Raw genomic sequence first — 14,920 nt, 5'->3', positions numbered from 1 at the left:
TTTAAGCTACGGGTAGCCAATCTTTTGGCTTCCCTGGGCCACATTGAGCAAAGAGGGATAGTCTTGGGCGCACATAAAATATATAGTTTTATTAATGTATATAATAAAATTTCAAAAGCCCTTTTCTTAATTTTGATATTTTATTTGTTTAGTAGATAACTCCCTTTTTTATCCTAATGCGGGATTGCCCTATTTAAGGATACCAAATTACGGAGCGATCTATTTAACACATGTTTACTATACATATATACACACACACACATATAATCACAGACCTATAAACACAGACATGCACATAATCATAGACAACATAATCACAGACCCAAACATGCATCTCAATCTCTAAATTGAACTTTAATCACATACAGGAGGCTCTTGCAGGGTCTAGCAAGCTATTAACATAGCAGGGGATAAGAAAATCTTAATTAAACAGAACTTGCAATAAGGAAAGCCTAAATAGGGCTCTCTTTACAGGAAGTGTTTATGAAAGGCTGTGCAAGTCACATGCAGGGAGGTGTGACTAGGGTTCATAAACAAAGGGATTTAACTCCTAAACGGCAGAGGATTGAGCAGTGAGGCTGCAGCGGCATGTTCTATACACCAAAACTGCTTCATTAAGCTAAAGTTGTTCAGATGACTATAGTGTCCCTTTAATCTATAATTTAAGCAGACTTTATGGCTGGAAGATAGCATAATTTTTAAGTAATAATAAACATAAAAAGCTTGCCCCATATTTGGTAACCCCACATAGAGGCTCAAGGGGATGCTTTTGCAGTCGTTTAGAGAGGATTCTAGGTGAGTGGCAAACATATACTGAACTACATTCTAGGCAGGATAAGTATTTCATTTATTTTATTACCTATACATTTGCTAGCCTTCTTGCAGAGAACACTGTATAAGTGAAATTACTGGTAGAGTGAAATGGAATTCTGTAGTTATTCACGACAATCCCTTTAAATATGGAAGAGGAGTATAATACACACACATTATGCACACACATTTGCTCATCAATCTGTGTTAAACTGTGAATAGAGTGAGCCATTGCTTTTTACATCTTCAATAACATTTAAATTACTGTACGTTTACTGCATGTAAGGCAGCAATAAATCTTACACTGCAAAAATTATGGAAATAGACTGTTTGGGTTTTATCCACAATACAAAATTCAAGGTTTCCATAGGAATAGCGTAGAAGGGTTCTCTCTTTTTTTTTTTTTTTCAACCTTTGCTTTATAAACACAACAGAAATAAGCTTGAGCCTGTGACATGCTCTACACCTGACTGTTCCATAGGACAGTGAGACATATGTCACGTCACACAGTAACATGCTACTGCTGGTGTGAGTGGGAGGGCTATCATACAGGCAGATAATGCACATGATACGTAGAGTCTATAAATTATACACAGCCTCCTGTTCGTTCTTCTGCACGGCTGAACTGAACCGCCCTGACAGTCTAAGACAATCTCGGGTTTAAAGTGATTCAGGAGGCTAGAAAATTCCCAGACAAGATCTCCCTGATGAACCTTCACATTTCCAGCTTCAGAAATAGCCCTTAGCTCTATATCTAATGCCTCTCCCTGTGTTCTTCTGATTCCGAGATGACATCATCGCAAAGCTCTCTTTACCCTCATGTCATCTGTCACATTTCCTGGTAATGATGGCTGGTGCTGTTAAGAGAACTGGCATTTGAGAAATCTATGGCTCCTCTGGGTGTCATTTGTCTGGCGTAATTCTAACGATAAGATTAGGTTAACGAACAGCTTCATCCCTTACACCATAAATACATCACACCATTGATTACCAGACACTTATTCTTTGGGCTAAAAAGCCACAAATTAAACCTAACAAGCACAAAGTTAGAGATCTCTTCTCTACAATTTAGTACACAATACAATAGGGGGATCAGCAAGTTTTCAGAATGTATAAATGGGTCGGTCATAGCTACGTAAAGATATATATTTTTTAAGATAAAAATGTTTTAGTTATATGGAGTAAATGGTCAAAAATATCTGGACATCCTTTTTCATTCTTATATCTCAGTCAAACCCACAGCTGAGTCCACCATGTAGTCTCCATAGACAAGTAATGGTTGACTGGTTGACAAATGGTCAATATTGTAGAGATCAATGACTTACCACCATTGGATGCTCCCTTTCCAACACATCAGTTCATCAAATTTCTGAGCTACCCCAGTTAAATGTGTGCCCTGATTGTGAACTGAAATGCACAGTAGAAATAAAAGTGGAGAACCTGACTGGCCTGCACATATGGCTTTTAAAATAAAAGACATTACAGGATAGGCCCCAAATCTAACCATCATTCCACAACCTACGATGAGGAGATGCAGACCCCTACTTCAGTGTTCCAACATCTAATGGAAAGCCAGCTCCAATTCAATGCTTTAGATTTTGGAATGAAATGTTTTTTAAGCAGATGGCCACACATGTATGTATATTATGGGCATAAAATACACCTTCAAGGTTTCCTAGTTTTTGAAGATCCCACCTAAACTTTATCCCATTTATAGGTGTTACATATCTAGATATTTGGACTGCCATGCAATTCCACATTGCTTCCAGTGGTGATTAATCTAGACATGAAGACTTTCAAGCTCTTTAAATAATCAAGTACGAACACATAACTGTTATTTCTTCATACTTTGTTTGAACTAGTCATCTTTGCCTAGGGAAATCTAACCATCCATATCTTCAGACGGAGTTTTAACCATACATATCTTCATACAGGGTTTTAACCATCCATATCTTTATGCAGAAATCTAACCAGCCATTGTGTCATGCAGAGATCTAACCATCCATATCTTCAAGCAGGGATAAAACCAGCCATCTTCTCGTGCAGAGACTGAACCTGCCATACCCTTAGAGATTGTCATTAGACAAAATGAAGCAACAAAATTCTACCCATGCTATAGTACTTCAGAGGCACTTCATGCACAGACAACTCCCAGGCCAACATGGCTGCCTTGCATGTCAGGCTGGCATCCCCCCTTTTCAGCAGAGCTCATCTCCCACTACATCGCCATTGCACTCAAAGCATACACAAAATAGTTCTTAATCAGAAAGGTTTAGACATTTGTAATTGATCTTACATGCTTTGCATGTGTGTGCAAATTGCCTTTAGTAGTTAACTGTATTGAAATCTCTGAAGCCCAAAAGATTCATCCGACATAGGCCTTGATTTAATATTGTTGGATAAACATGATTTTTGGAAGAGCTACTAATTCTTAAATATGAAAATATTTTAATTTGTAATATTTTGATTTTTTAACTATTCATACACATATATATATTTTGAAATAATGTTAAAAAAAATTAAATTAGACAATTTGAAAAGCTCACCCAACATCATTAAATCGGTGGACATCATTTGAGTTAGATGGAATTCATTCTCATCTATTTTGCGCCAACATTTTTCACCCAGCTATTCATTATACAATGGAGTTATTTAACAAGTAATTGACAGTCAAAACCAATGCTGACAGACACCAGATGTGAAGAAGGTCCTGATCAAACTAGCTTGCAATCTTGAAGTGGCTGGATTGTCATAAATCAACAGAACATACACATGGCTCCAGACACAATGTGAATAATGATCAGCAGATTCAATAATCCAAGCAAGGAAAGCATAACATTTAGGAAATGTACAGCAGATGTGGGGTACTACTCCCAAGGCCAGGGGGTCCTTCATTACCTGCTTAGTTTGTTGTTTTCGGTGAGGGAACTGTAGCTCTTACGGGTACAGCAAGTGACTGAAGACTGGTATTACACATTCATGATGGATATAAGAAGGTGATATTAGAATGACAAACTGAATAGTAGCTTGGCATTAGGGGTTACTTTATCAATTGAAGGATGTTATGTGTACCTACCAAACGGAAGGGCTGCATTAGGAATTCTTCGTAGAAAGAAGGACATATGAGGGGTGCTTTTTAAACAGGAGGTTTGCTTTAGAGGTACTTGGATAAAAGAAGGTATTAGGGTCTTGGTAGATTGGAGAGTGGCTTTAGAAGATAGAAGGATGGTAAGATGATGTGAATAGGGCTCCACTGTTGAAGCTTGTGAATAGTAGCAGTCCCATAATACTAATAATAAATGGAATGGCCAGTTTGAAATGGTATGAGGGGAAACAAGTTCTAAGCACTGAGAAATATTAACACAAATGATATTTTAAAAAAACGCCTACCAAGATGAGAGAGAATGCACATGTTCTATTGTCTTTTGTTTATATTTTTAAATGTAAGTCTTTTATTGCCTATTGTGATAAATTTTCGAAAAAAAACAAAAACAAAAAAAAAAACACCTACCAAGATGAGAGAGAATGCACATGCTCGGTGCCTTCAATATTATAGTACGAGATAAAGGCTTAGGAGATGTAAGGTGGTTGTCCAAGCAAACTTACCGTCAGAGATAGTATAAGTAGTGCAGAAAGGTCTATCAAAATAGCTGGTAGGTTACACCCACCTACCTCTCCAGTTTAAACCTACAGGTTAGTATGGGCGTTTTGATGCGGCAGCCACCATTGGGTAGTATCAAAATGCCAAACAGAGTCATCAGTCTCCTATAAAGTAAGGGACATAACTGATGACATAGGTCCACAGACACAGCACAGATGGCAGCGATGATCTATGAACAACGTCCAAACAAAGTCAACTAAATGAGCAAAAAAAGCAGGAGCAAACTTCTTTCATGGGATATTCTGAATCCGGGACGACCAAAAGTTTTGCAATTACAACTCCCATGTTTTAGGTTACTTCTTTAGTGCACAACAGCTGCGGATTTACTTTTTGTCCACAACAATAATCCATACATCTGTATAGTCTCTCATAATATCACCCACCTCTAGCAATTATAACACAAAGGTAGCACAGTGATAGTGTTCAGTGGAAGCCTACTGTAGGGGCAACTTCCCCCTGGGCTAACTCGTATAAAGGGGATTTGTGAACTGCAGCCTCATAGCACCATGTCACTGTTGATTAAATGCAAAATAAGTAAGTGGGGCTGACGTTCACCAAAGTAATGGACACCGAAGCGATTGAGAGGAGTTGAGCAGGACCAGTTTCAAACCTTGCACTCTATGGGTTAATCTGTTTTGTTCTTAGAATAGTGGCCTGAAGTTTCAATAATCAGGGAGCCTCAGTACCAGGGGCTGACTAGGCTGCCAGACTATGATGCATATGTATGGACCCCCTGGCAGTATATTCAAGTAGCCATGAGTTTGAGAGTGCTCAAAGCACTCATCAATGCACTGACCTTTCTTGGTGTCAGTGGAGTTGCAGAGAGCAGAGTCTTTGCCTCCTAGTCATGCATGGTTCTCTGGGAATTTTTACCGGTACAGGTATTTTTTATGGATCCATCTACAGACCATATACAGAATAAGCAAACTAAGGAGGAGCATTTACTCAGAAATCTGTGAGTAAATGCATTCAAACACCAGTGACTGAAAAAGACATAGCCACCAAACATTATCAGACTCGCCCACTGATTAGTGTTCCCCGGCAGAGAGTCACAGTGAGAATGCCCCACCTCAGTTATGAAAGATGGAAACCCCTTATAATAACGGCGTATAAAGCTGTATGCTTTGATAATGTGACGTGTGTGTGTGCACAGGTATGTAAGTGGAAAGGTAAATATATCCGTGTGATTTCATCTGCGAGTCTAAATGTGAGTGCACAGGTCTTGTAATAAGTGTGAGAAATTGTATGTGTCTGTCTGTAGTGTAGTTACCTGGAAGTGTTTATGTTTAAGTTATTAGGGAAGACTTTATGGACGAGGGCCCGTTAAATTCTTAAAAAATATTCCAGTCTTCTATAAGTACTGACATAATAAAGACAAAAGGGAATTGGGGGTACGGAACATGTAATTTGCAGGAATGGTGCTGCCGTAGTGACCAAAATTTATACATAATACATATTAAGCCCATGACTACTTCACAGTACCCCAATATCGGTGGGTCATGTACTAATTCCAATGTGTATTTCTATGCTGAGAGAGGAGTTTTTAAGTAGCCTTCTAGAATTTAGAAATGTGTTTTTATGTGCACGCCGTTCAATAATTTGTATTAACTACTGAAATAGGCCTGCTCTTCTAGTTGCTAAAACAAGTCTAGTTCCCTCACCTTCGGAAATAGAGCCCATTGCCAAAAAAGGTAAATCTGCAGAGTGTGCTGCAGTGCCCACCAAGGTTAAATTATAAGGAAGGGCTCACAGCTACGAGCCAGCTCAAAAAAGGTGTTTTTACCCCCACAAGGTATGTCCACATTGATCAAAGTACTCATTATTAAGGGTTATTTAGGGGGCAATACTATATTTCACATTGTGTTTCGAAGCATTAATCTAAATTGCTGAATGATTCATAAAACCATCTCACACACATCATTAGCCATACACTCAAACTACACACACACACTCACACTTTCTGGCTCTATGATAGTAGTGTAATACAGAGCATGAAATATGTGATAAATATGTGTCATGTATTATACTGCCAAGCAGACAGGAAAACACACTGCTTCTGTGCCAAAAATATATATATTTGTCGCTAAAATATTTATATTTCACAATTTCTACACAGTGTGGTTCCATTTGCACACACTTACTGCAAGTGAAAGAATTGGGCCTTGTTACTGCACATGGGGTATTCTGGATGTTTGTTGGATTGGGTATAAACATGTTTCTGGCCTCCATGTTTGTTTTCTTTACTGCTATGCCAGTAAAGAACTTTTACTTCTTTGGAATTTATACCACTGAATAACTGAAAATCAACAATCATGAGATGTTCCGTTCGCAAATTACATCTCAACATCATAATCCGGTTCAGACAGGGCAGACATTGCAAATGAGGAGAAACAGAAAGATTGTCTCATTTTCCTCTTTTCTGTATGCTCTCTCTACACTGACTGCCAGGTTCGTAGTAAAGCTTATAACAATGACTGATGGAGGAGATTGTTGCAAAACATCCCGGGAAGTGGCATTTCCTCTTCAAAGTTTAAAAATAATGTACCAATAGTGATAAGGCTTCCATCTATGCTAGCACAATCTAAAGATGACATTGTCTGTAAAGTGACACCATACTCGTGCCAATTTGTGTCCTGTCCCTAATTCCACTATTGATAGAGCCTCATTACTATACGTTTATAACAAATCTCAGGAGTAAAATAATCCTGGTTTAGAAATAAAGAATTTTGCAAGTTTTCCTCTTCTTCATTCTTTGAACCATTATAAGAATATAATTGGGGGGGGGAGGGGGGGGGAGGCTGAATCTCACTAAAATCGGCAGAAATCATGGACTCACCGCTGACAACTGAGAGGAAAAGTCAGCTAAAGTGCACAGGAGACGGTTGGCGCAATCGTGGACTCAGAGATTGGGAGTGTTGGGGCCTCTGCGGTACGAAACTTTGGAGACGTGGGGCAGACGGCTGCTGCTCTGCTTGCAAGCCTGGCTAGCATACTACAGCCCTGTGGCACGCCTCGCAGGCCCCGGTCCAACCCCCATGGGCCGGGGGGGTTAACCTGGACCCCACTGGAGGGAGCCGAAGCTCAGCAACATGCCTCCCGCGGGATGCGCATGGAGCCCAGGCACATGTACCATACCAACAAAATGGCGATTTCAGGGCCCACATGGAGCGCAACTTCACCCACTGCTCGCAGGCAGCAAAGCTCAGAGGCACCTCAGCTCCATTCATGGGACGCTCGCTATGGAACTCCTCCACCACTCCACGGAGTAATCCTGGATTGCCTAGCCTTCGAACCCAGGGCTTGGGCCTGGTCCCCACAACAACCTTCCTGGGCCTTGAGGCCCTAGAGGATGTTCATCAAACCGCAGCCCAATGCCTGGATGGAACACACTTGGCAGGAATCCCGTTATCGGCCAGACATAGTACTGGAACCGGGGGCACAAGTGGTCAACTCATGCAGAGCCCGGGGTTGGCGGAGTGGCACCTACCGGACCCATCCTCACATCAGGACTCAGCTCACGCTAAAACCAGGTCGGAGGAAGGAAAACCGCAAGCTTGGGGGACTCAGCGAGCCTGACAGCATGCCGTCTCCAACAGCTCAGTGGAGCTAAGCACAGGGGGCAGCATGACTTTCGCAAAGTGAATCCAGTGGTGTTCATTACCTTGTTTTTCCCTTAAAAAGTCTGTCTTAAGGTTGGACTTTAAAGCATTGCCTTACCTATGATTTCGGATCTGGACTGCCCGTATGGGTGGGACCAGTCTGATATGTTTCAGAGAAGTTCTCTCTGTAATGGCATAAGATGAGCAAAAAACAGCTTGAGAACTGAGCGGGGACCGACCGAAGGGCAGGCTATTTCAGCTGCTGCCCGTTCTCAGTATTCTCTTGCGACCCATTTTTTACTCTCCTATGATTTGCTTCTGTTTTACCTAAGCTATGTCTCTTGAAACCAACATATCAGAATACGTACCATGTTTTAAAGTAATGAGTATTTACTCATGCACTGGCATATCCTGCATAAGCATGTTTTATTAATTTGAAAATAGTACAGTACCTCTCTAGACATGATCCCATCTGCGTTAAACTACCGCTATACGTCTAAGCTTGTTCATATATAAAGTACAAAAAATTAGCAATTACTCATGCTACTGTCCTACCTGAATATACCAGTGTACGCTGTTGTGGCGTTTGATGTTGATATGCAACTACCTGCACAAAAAATTTAAATAATATAATTTATCATGTGTTTTAATACATATTACAGTACATTTTACTATCCCTTAACTTTCTGAGATATATTTAATAAAAACAACCCCCTTTCTCCTTTTAATGTGTCTGTTAAGGTCCAGTCTTTGTGCTGTTATGTGGAACACGTGATGGACTAAAGTTACCGTTAGAGTGCCCACAAGCCTATTTTCATGTTTATAGACAGTATGTCACGAACAATGGAGGGGAAGGCAGCCAGTGTCAAGGGATCCAGAGCAGCTAAGCAGACAGTAAAGGTTAATCCAGGATGTTGGGTTAACCCATGCACATAGATTGCTGGCCACTGGCCACACTGGATGTATGGGAGTGGTGGCAGTTCTGGCTGGCTGCTTTCTCCAGGCTGAACTTGCAATGTGTATCCTAATTTGCAGTTGTACTATGTGCAAAATTGCTAAACAAGTGGAATATCCAGCGAGATCAATAGCTGTTCAGAATATTTTCTGGCTAAACCTGCGTCAAGTACTGCAGTGTCCACTCTACCAATGTAGCATTGTACCAGTCACCTATGTGTTTATTTCATTCCTAGACTTATTGTCTCCAGATCTCTCTAGGGGTCAGCTTGTTTTCCTCCCCCCAGCTTGACATAAAATTCCCTCCCCCATTGGATACTGAATGCAACCATGAATGTTATTTGCCTTGTCTTCATGATCGGCTCTGCATATGGAACCCGAACCCAGATTTGGCCTTAGAGCACTCTGGAAGTGATTGGTTGCTTTTTATATTCCAGTTTGATTTGTTAATCCTGAATCCTTTTACCTGATTTCCTCCCCATGCCGAATACATTTATGTATATGCGTTTTCCCCTCACTAAATTATTCTGCTGTATGCCACTAGGTCTCCAGCAGTATTGAGACTTTCGATGAGTTGGCCTGCCCTGGTTGAAGCCCAGTAAGTTGTAAGCGAGATCCATGTACACAGAGTATCCCTATACCTTCAGATATACTGTGACCCCAGCACACAGCATGTATACAGAGTATCCCTATACCTTACAGATATAATGTGACCCCAGCACACAGCATGTATACAGAGTATCCCTGTACATTACAGATGTGACCCCAGCACACTAGCATGTATACAGAGTATCCCTATACCTTACAGATATACGGTGACCCCAGCACACAGCGAGTATCCCTATACCTTACAGATATACTGTGAGCCTGAACACATCATGTATATGGAGTATCCCTATACCTTACAGATATACTGTGATCCTGCAGAGAGAGTATCCCTATACCTTACAGATATAATGTGACCGCAGCACACTAACATGTATACAGAGTATCCCTATACCTTACAGATATACTGTGAACCAGCACACAGCATGTATATAAAGTATCCCTATACCTTACAGATATACTGTGAGCCTGCACACACTGTGTATACTGGATGTTTCTACACATTCCAGATAAAATGTAACCCCAGCACATGATGTCTATGTTCAATATCCCTGCATTTTAAAAATATAATAAAACCCCAGCAAATAGTATGTATAAAGGATATATCTACACCTACTACATATAAAGTAACACATTTGTATACAGAATATCCCTTGATGTTACAGATAAAATGTGACCCCCACCAAACAGCGTGCATACAGCATATCAGTACACTGTACAGATAAAATGTGGCTCAAGCACAAAGTTTGTATACAGAGTATTCCTATACCTTACAGATATAAAGTGACCCCAGCACACAGTGTGTAAACATAATATCCTTATATGCTACAGATCTAATGTAACCCCAGCAAACCGCAGATATATAGAATATCCTTACACTTTACAGATATAATGTGAACCTAGCACACAGTGTGTACACTTACACTGAAACCCCAGAACAGTCTGCATAAAGAATTTACCTAAACCTTACAGATTTGATGTGACCCCACATGGTGTATATACAGGGTATCCCTGCACCTTACAGATAAAATGAAACCTCAGCAAACACCATCTATACAGGATTTTCCTATTCCTTCTAAATAAAATGTGACCCAAGTACATAGTGTATACAGAATATCACTTTACGTACAAATATAACATGACCCAGGTATAGTGGGTAATGTATAGGCAGCCAGCATGTGACCCAGCACATAGTATGTAAACATTTTATACTTATACATATATATTTGACACTAGCACACAATGCCTGCATAGCAGTTCCCCATATCTTACAGCTATAATGTGAGCCTGCACAGTACAGGATATTCCTCCCAACATATGGTACTGTAGAACACAGAATGCATGCTGTATATATTATATACACTGTGCAGAGAGCTCTTTTGACTTGCCCCTTGTAATTTTTAATGTAAAGCATTGGTTGTGAAGTGCACAGGTAAGACAGGTCGTAGGGCTTGTATTATCATTTCGGGAGAGTGGGCCCTGGAAATGCTGATGAGGAAGGGCAGAGCAGGCCCAACCATGCCTACACAGTACTTACTTCTCAGTAGCCCAAGCAGACAGAGCTGCATGAAGAGAGGGGCCATCATCCTGCGCTCATAATCTCATGTCCTCCTAGTGTCCAGTCCTTGCTCAGTGCGCTGCAGGAGCTATCCGAGTGCTGAATACACGGGACAGTGCGCTGCAGGAGCTATCCGGGGTGCTGAATAGCTGGTACAGTGCGCTGCTGGGGCTTTCCGGGCTAGTGCGCTGCAGTAACTATCCTGAGTGCTGAAACCGTGCTGCATGAGCTACCAGGGGTGCTGAATCCACAGGACAGTGCGCTGCACCCGCTAGTTGTTTTGCCGAGTCTCCTGCACGGTGCTCTGCAACCTTTTAGCCTTCGTGAATGCTCCCTCCTGTGCTCTGCAGCTACTAAGGATCCTGCACAGTGCTCTGCAGCTCAGTGGTGCCGCATCCCGTGTGCAGTGCGCTGTAGAGGCTCTTTGTGGTGCCGGGGGATTCCTTGAGCAGTGCTTTGCAGGAGCTCTGAGTGCTGCTGCCTTCCTTGTGCAATGCGCTGCAAAGGATCTCCCAGCTGCTGAACCCCCTTGTGCAGAGCCGAAGATACCCGTGTGATCAGGCAGGGTGCTGGGCAGACCTCCAGCAGGACTCTCCCTCTGTACGGTGACAGACAAGGACTCATACACAGCTGCAGAGCTAAGGTAGATCCTGGAGGCTAGTCCACAGCCTGCTCGGTGCTAACCTTCCAAGGGTGCCTCAAGTGAGTCATACTCGGCGCCGCTATATGGCAGGATTCCCCTGCTAGGTGCTCCAGTTGGCTCCTGCTCCTCGGCCTCTCAATGCGCAGGCGCAAGGAATGCTAGAGGAGGGTCTACTCGGGGACTGCATCAGAGGCATGGCGGCGCCGTGAGATCTCTGCCAGTGTCCCCAGCGATGTGTTGGTAAATAGCAAGGTGATTACCGGGAGACCCCTACAACGAACAGCGTGAGTCCTTTGCTCTTGTAGATTAACAAAGCGCAATCCAAACCACAAAGAGGATCAAGGCTGCTTTATGTATTACACAACCTACCATTCTATTTTAGCAGCCTAGCATGTGCCCACCAATACACAAACTCAGCCTACCTCCCCATGTCATTACTTTCTTTACGAGGAAACCACACAATCTATCTCTCACTCCCCCAGTTCCCCACCTTAATAGTCTATCTATATTCCCCCCAACCCTCATCGCTTATCTTCCCCTACACGCTGCTAATAGGGAATTTGTAGGTCTCTTATGTCATGAATTAAGGATACTGTAGGAAGAGCAGTACTAGCGCAAAGTTCTAACATGGAACGATTACCATGGAAACCAATGGAATGTTCATGCCGGTGGTTCCACTTTTAGAACTTTACCTGCTTTGTATCCTGAATCCCTTCTGCAATGTGTTAGTTTGCGAATATCCCCCACCTAGTGTCACACAAGCTCTGTAATCTGCATATTTTATTTAATGTTCTATACTAGTATTTTCTACAGCTAGTTAAAATGAAGTTATTAAATATATTCCTGAATTTTGACAATACATGACTGTTTGTCAGAGATATAGATAATTTTCACAAATATTAAAGAACAAAGAGCAACATTCAAGAAATAGAAATAATACAATATATAAAGTGAAATAAGCACATTAAAATGGAATTAACAGTTTGACGAACTTTGGTTGCTTGGGATCATTTATCATTCTTTTAAATAAAACTGTACGAATCGTCTGTAAATAACCATTTAGGAAATGTGCTGATTTGACAAAGTTATAGGAAATTTTAAGCCAAACTAATGAAATGTTTAAAATTCTCAAATGTTCCTATTTTTTTCACATGTTCATAAGATGTTAAAGGGTTACTCCTTACTTCAACCACCACCTACTTCAGTGTTTGAATTGGTCTTGGTGGTAGGAGTCAGTATGTGCAGTATTCCTGCTTGAAACATTACACATACTGAGATACTTAATTGTGTGCTGGGGGCTAGTTGAACCTCCAGCACACGTGACTTAGGCAGCCGGAACAGAGTTCTGTGCATAACTGTCAATTCTGTGCATAAATGACGCCTGTTAACTCCCTCACTCCGTGTGGGCGCACGCCCCCTCTTTATCTCCTCGCGGGCCTGGAAAGGGTACATTTGAGTCGGCAATTTGGTTCAAACACAGGCTTTTTTATGGGAAGCCTGTGATTGAGCCACGTGCGGCCCCAGTAAAGTCAGGAGAGGACACAGGAATGACAGGTTTTACAGCAAATTGAGAGAATTGACAAATTAATTAAAGGGTTACTGTAACTTTTTTGAGAGGGGTTACAGATCATGTGTACTATGCCTTATGGGGCATTATGGAGAATCCCCCCCCCCCCCCCTCTTCAAAAAATACATAGTAACTTGAATTCCTTTGTGAATTCTCCACAGTTTTTGGTTTTTAAAAAAAAACAAAAAAAAAACTCCCCTAGCCTAAACTTAAGTTTCCAAGCTCTGTATCACATACATTGAGGTCCACACAAATCAACAGATTCGATCTGAACTTAGATTAGCATCTAAACAACACTCATGTATTTGCTTTACTAGGTCTTTATTTAGCATTTATAACAGAATTTCACAGCATGCACCTGATTCCTGTTCCTAATTAGTAGCTTATTCCCTACCCTTTGAAGTCTGTAAGCTGTTTTGTAGATGCAGAAATCAGTAAACAGATGGTGCTTCAAATGACTGATTCAAACTCTTCAAAGGCATCCCATGGCATGGAAAAAGAAAATATGTTAAGTATAAACCTAAAACGAGTGCAACGAATAAAAGGACACTGCACTTTTCAAATGAAAATAAAATAACTGTTTAGTAGATAAACCTCAAATGAAAAACAGGTTATTTTATTATGCATTTCTTTAATTTGGGGCATATATAAAACAGCTTACAAAAGTGGCAGATCTTTTGTCTGCAGCCTTTGCAAGCCCTCCCCTGCTAACCCCGCCCAGACTTTTTGTGGCTGTCCAATCATAGACTTCCAAATGCAACTCAATAAGAAGTCTTTTCAAGGCAGGTACTCTTGGTAATTGCTACCTTTTGAGTTCGCACCACTGAGCTAACCAAACCAGTATGTGACAGCCAGGGGCTGAAACAAGATTCATTTATAAAAGTGCCAGTTTGTATTGAAATCTGCACATTATATAACATTTTAAAAATGACACATTCTTCACACATAAAGCACTTCAGCAAGCTAAAGTGTTTTAGGTGCTTGGAGTGTTTATTTTTAAATTATGTGAACACAACAAAAACATTAATTTTGTGAATAATCTAACTTTTAATATAGCCTTTGCTATTCCTCAATGTTGAAAGAGACTGGACTAATGCATAGACTGGCCTTTCAGCTATGGTGCTATAAACTGGGAAGGCAAAAGGAATTAGAACCCAGTACTGTATTGCCAAAAGCCAGGCTAGGAGTCTGGACTTCAGTATAAAATACTTTTTTTTTTCAAAATTGTCAGAAACGTCACATTCCTCTTAAGATAGAGCATGTTCAATAGGCCCCACTCATCTTGGTTTATTCACCAAACATGGAATTCGGGATAATCAATAATAGCAAATTTTATAACCAAATCAGTTTGATGGAAGAAAACCTGCAAATTTTAGTCAAAAATAGCCAAAGTCGAAACAAAAATATTCAACACACTTATTTTTCAGTTGGCTATCTTCGGCCTCTCTTTGGAGTTCCTAGTTTAATGAATTAACCTACCAGTTGCATTTACCTTCCTAAAAAGTGTAATAAGGGGGAAATG

General features: G+C 41.0%; 1 protein-coding gene across 2 annotated transcripts in view; it reads right to left on the bottom strand.

Moving 5' to 3' along the window:
- Positions 1–12,211, bottom strand: part of CHRNB2 (cholinergic receptor nicotinic beta 2 subunit) — a 39,921-nt gene extending 27,710 nt beyond the window's left edge. The window contains exons 1-2 of one of the 2 annotated variants that reach the window (XM_063438949.1): positions 11,296–12,211; positions 11,168–11,254 (exon numbers count right to left, since the gene is read on the bottom strand). In XM_063438949.1, coding sequence (XP_063295019.1) covers positions 11,168–11,216 — 49 coding nt within the window. In that variant the 5' untranslated portion in view covers positions 11,217–11,254; positions 11,296–12,211. Of the gene's footprint in view, positions 1–11,167 lie in introns of both variants that reach the window. The other variant, XM_063438948.1, reaches the window with a different exon arrangement.
- Positions 12,212–14,920: the final 2,709 nt, after the last annotated feature.

This window comes from Pelobates fuscus, chromosome 13 (genome assembly GCF_036172605.1).
Source record: "Pelobates fuscus isolate aPelFus1 chromosome 13, aPelFus1.pri, whole genome shotgun sequence".
Lineage (NCBI taxonomy): Eukaryota > Metazoa > Chordata > Amphibia > Anura > Pelobatidae > Pelobates > Pelobates fuscus.
This window is presented reverse-complemented; position numbering and strand designations above follow the sequence as displayed.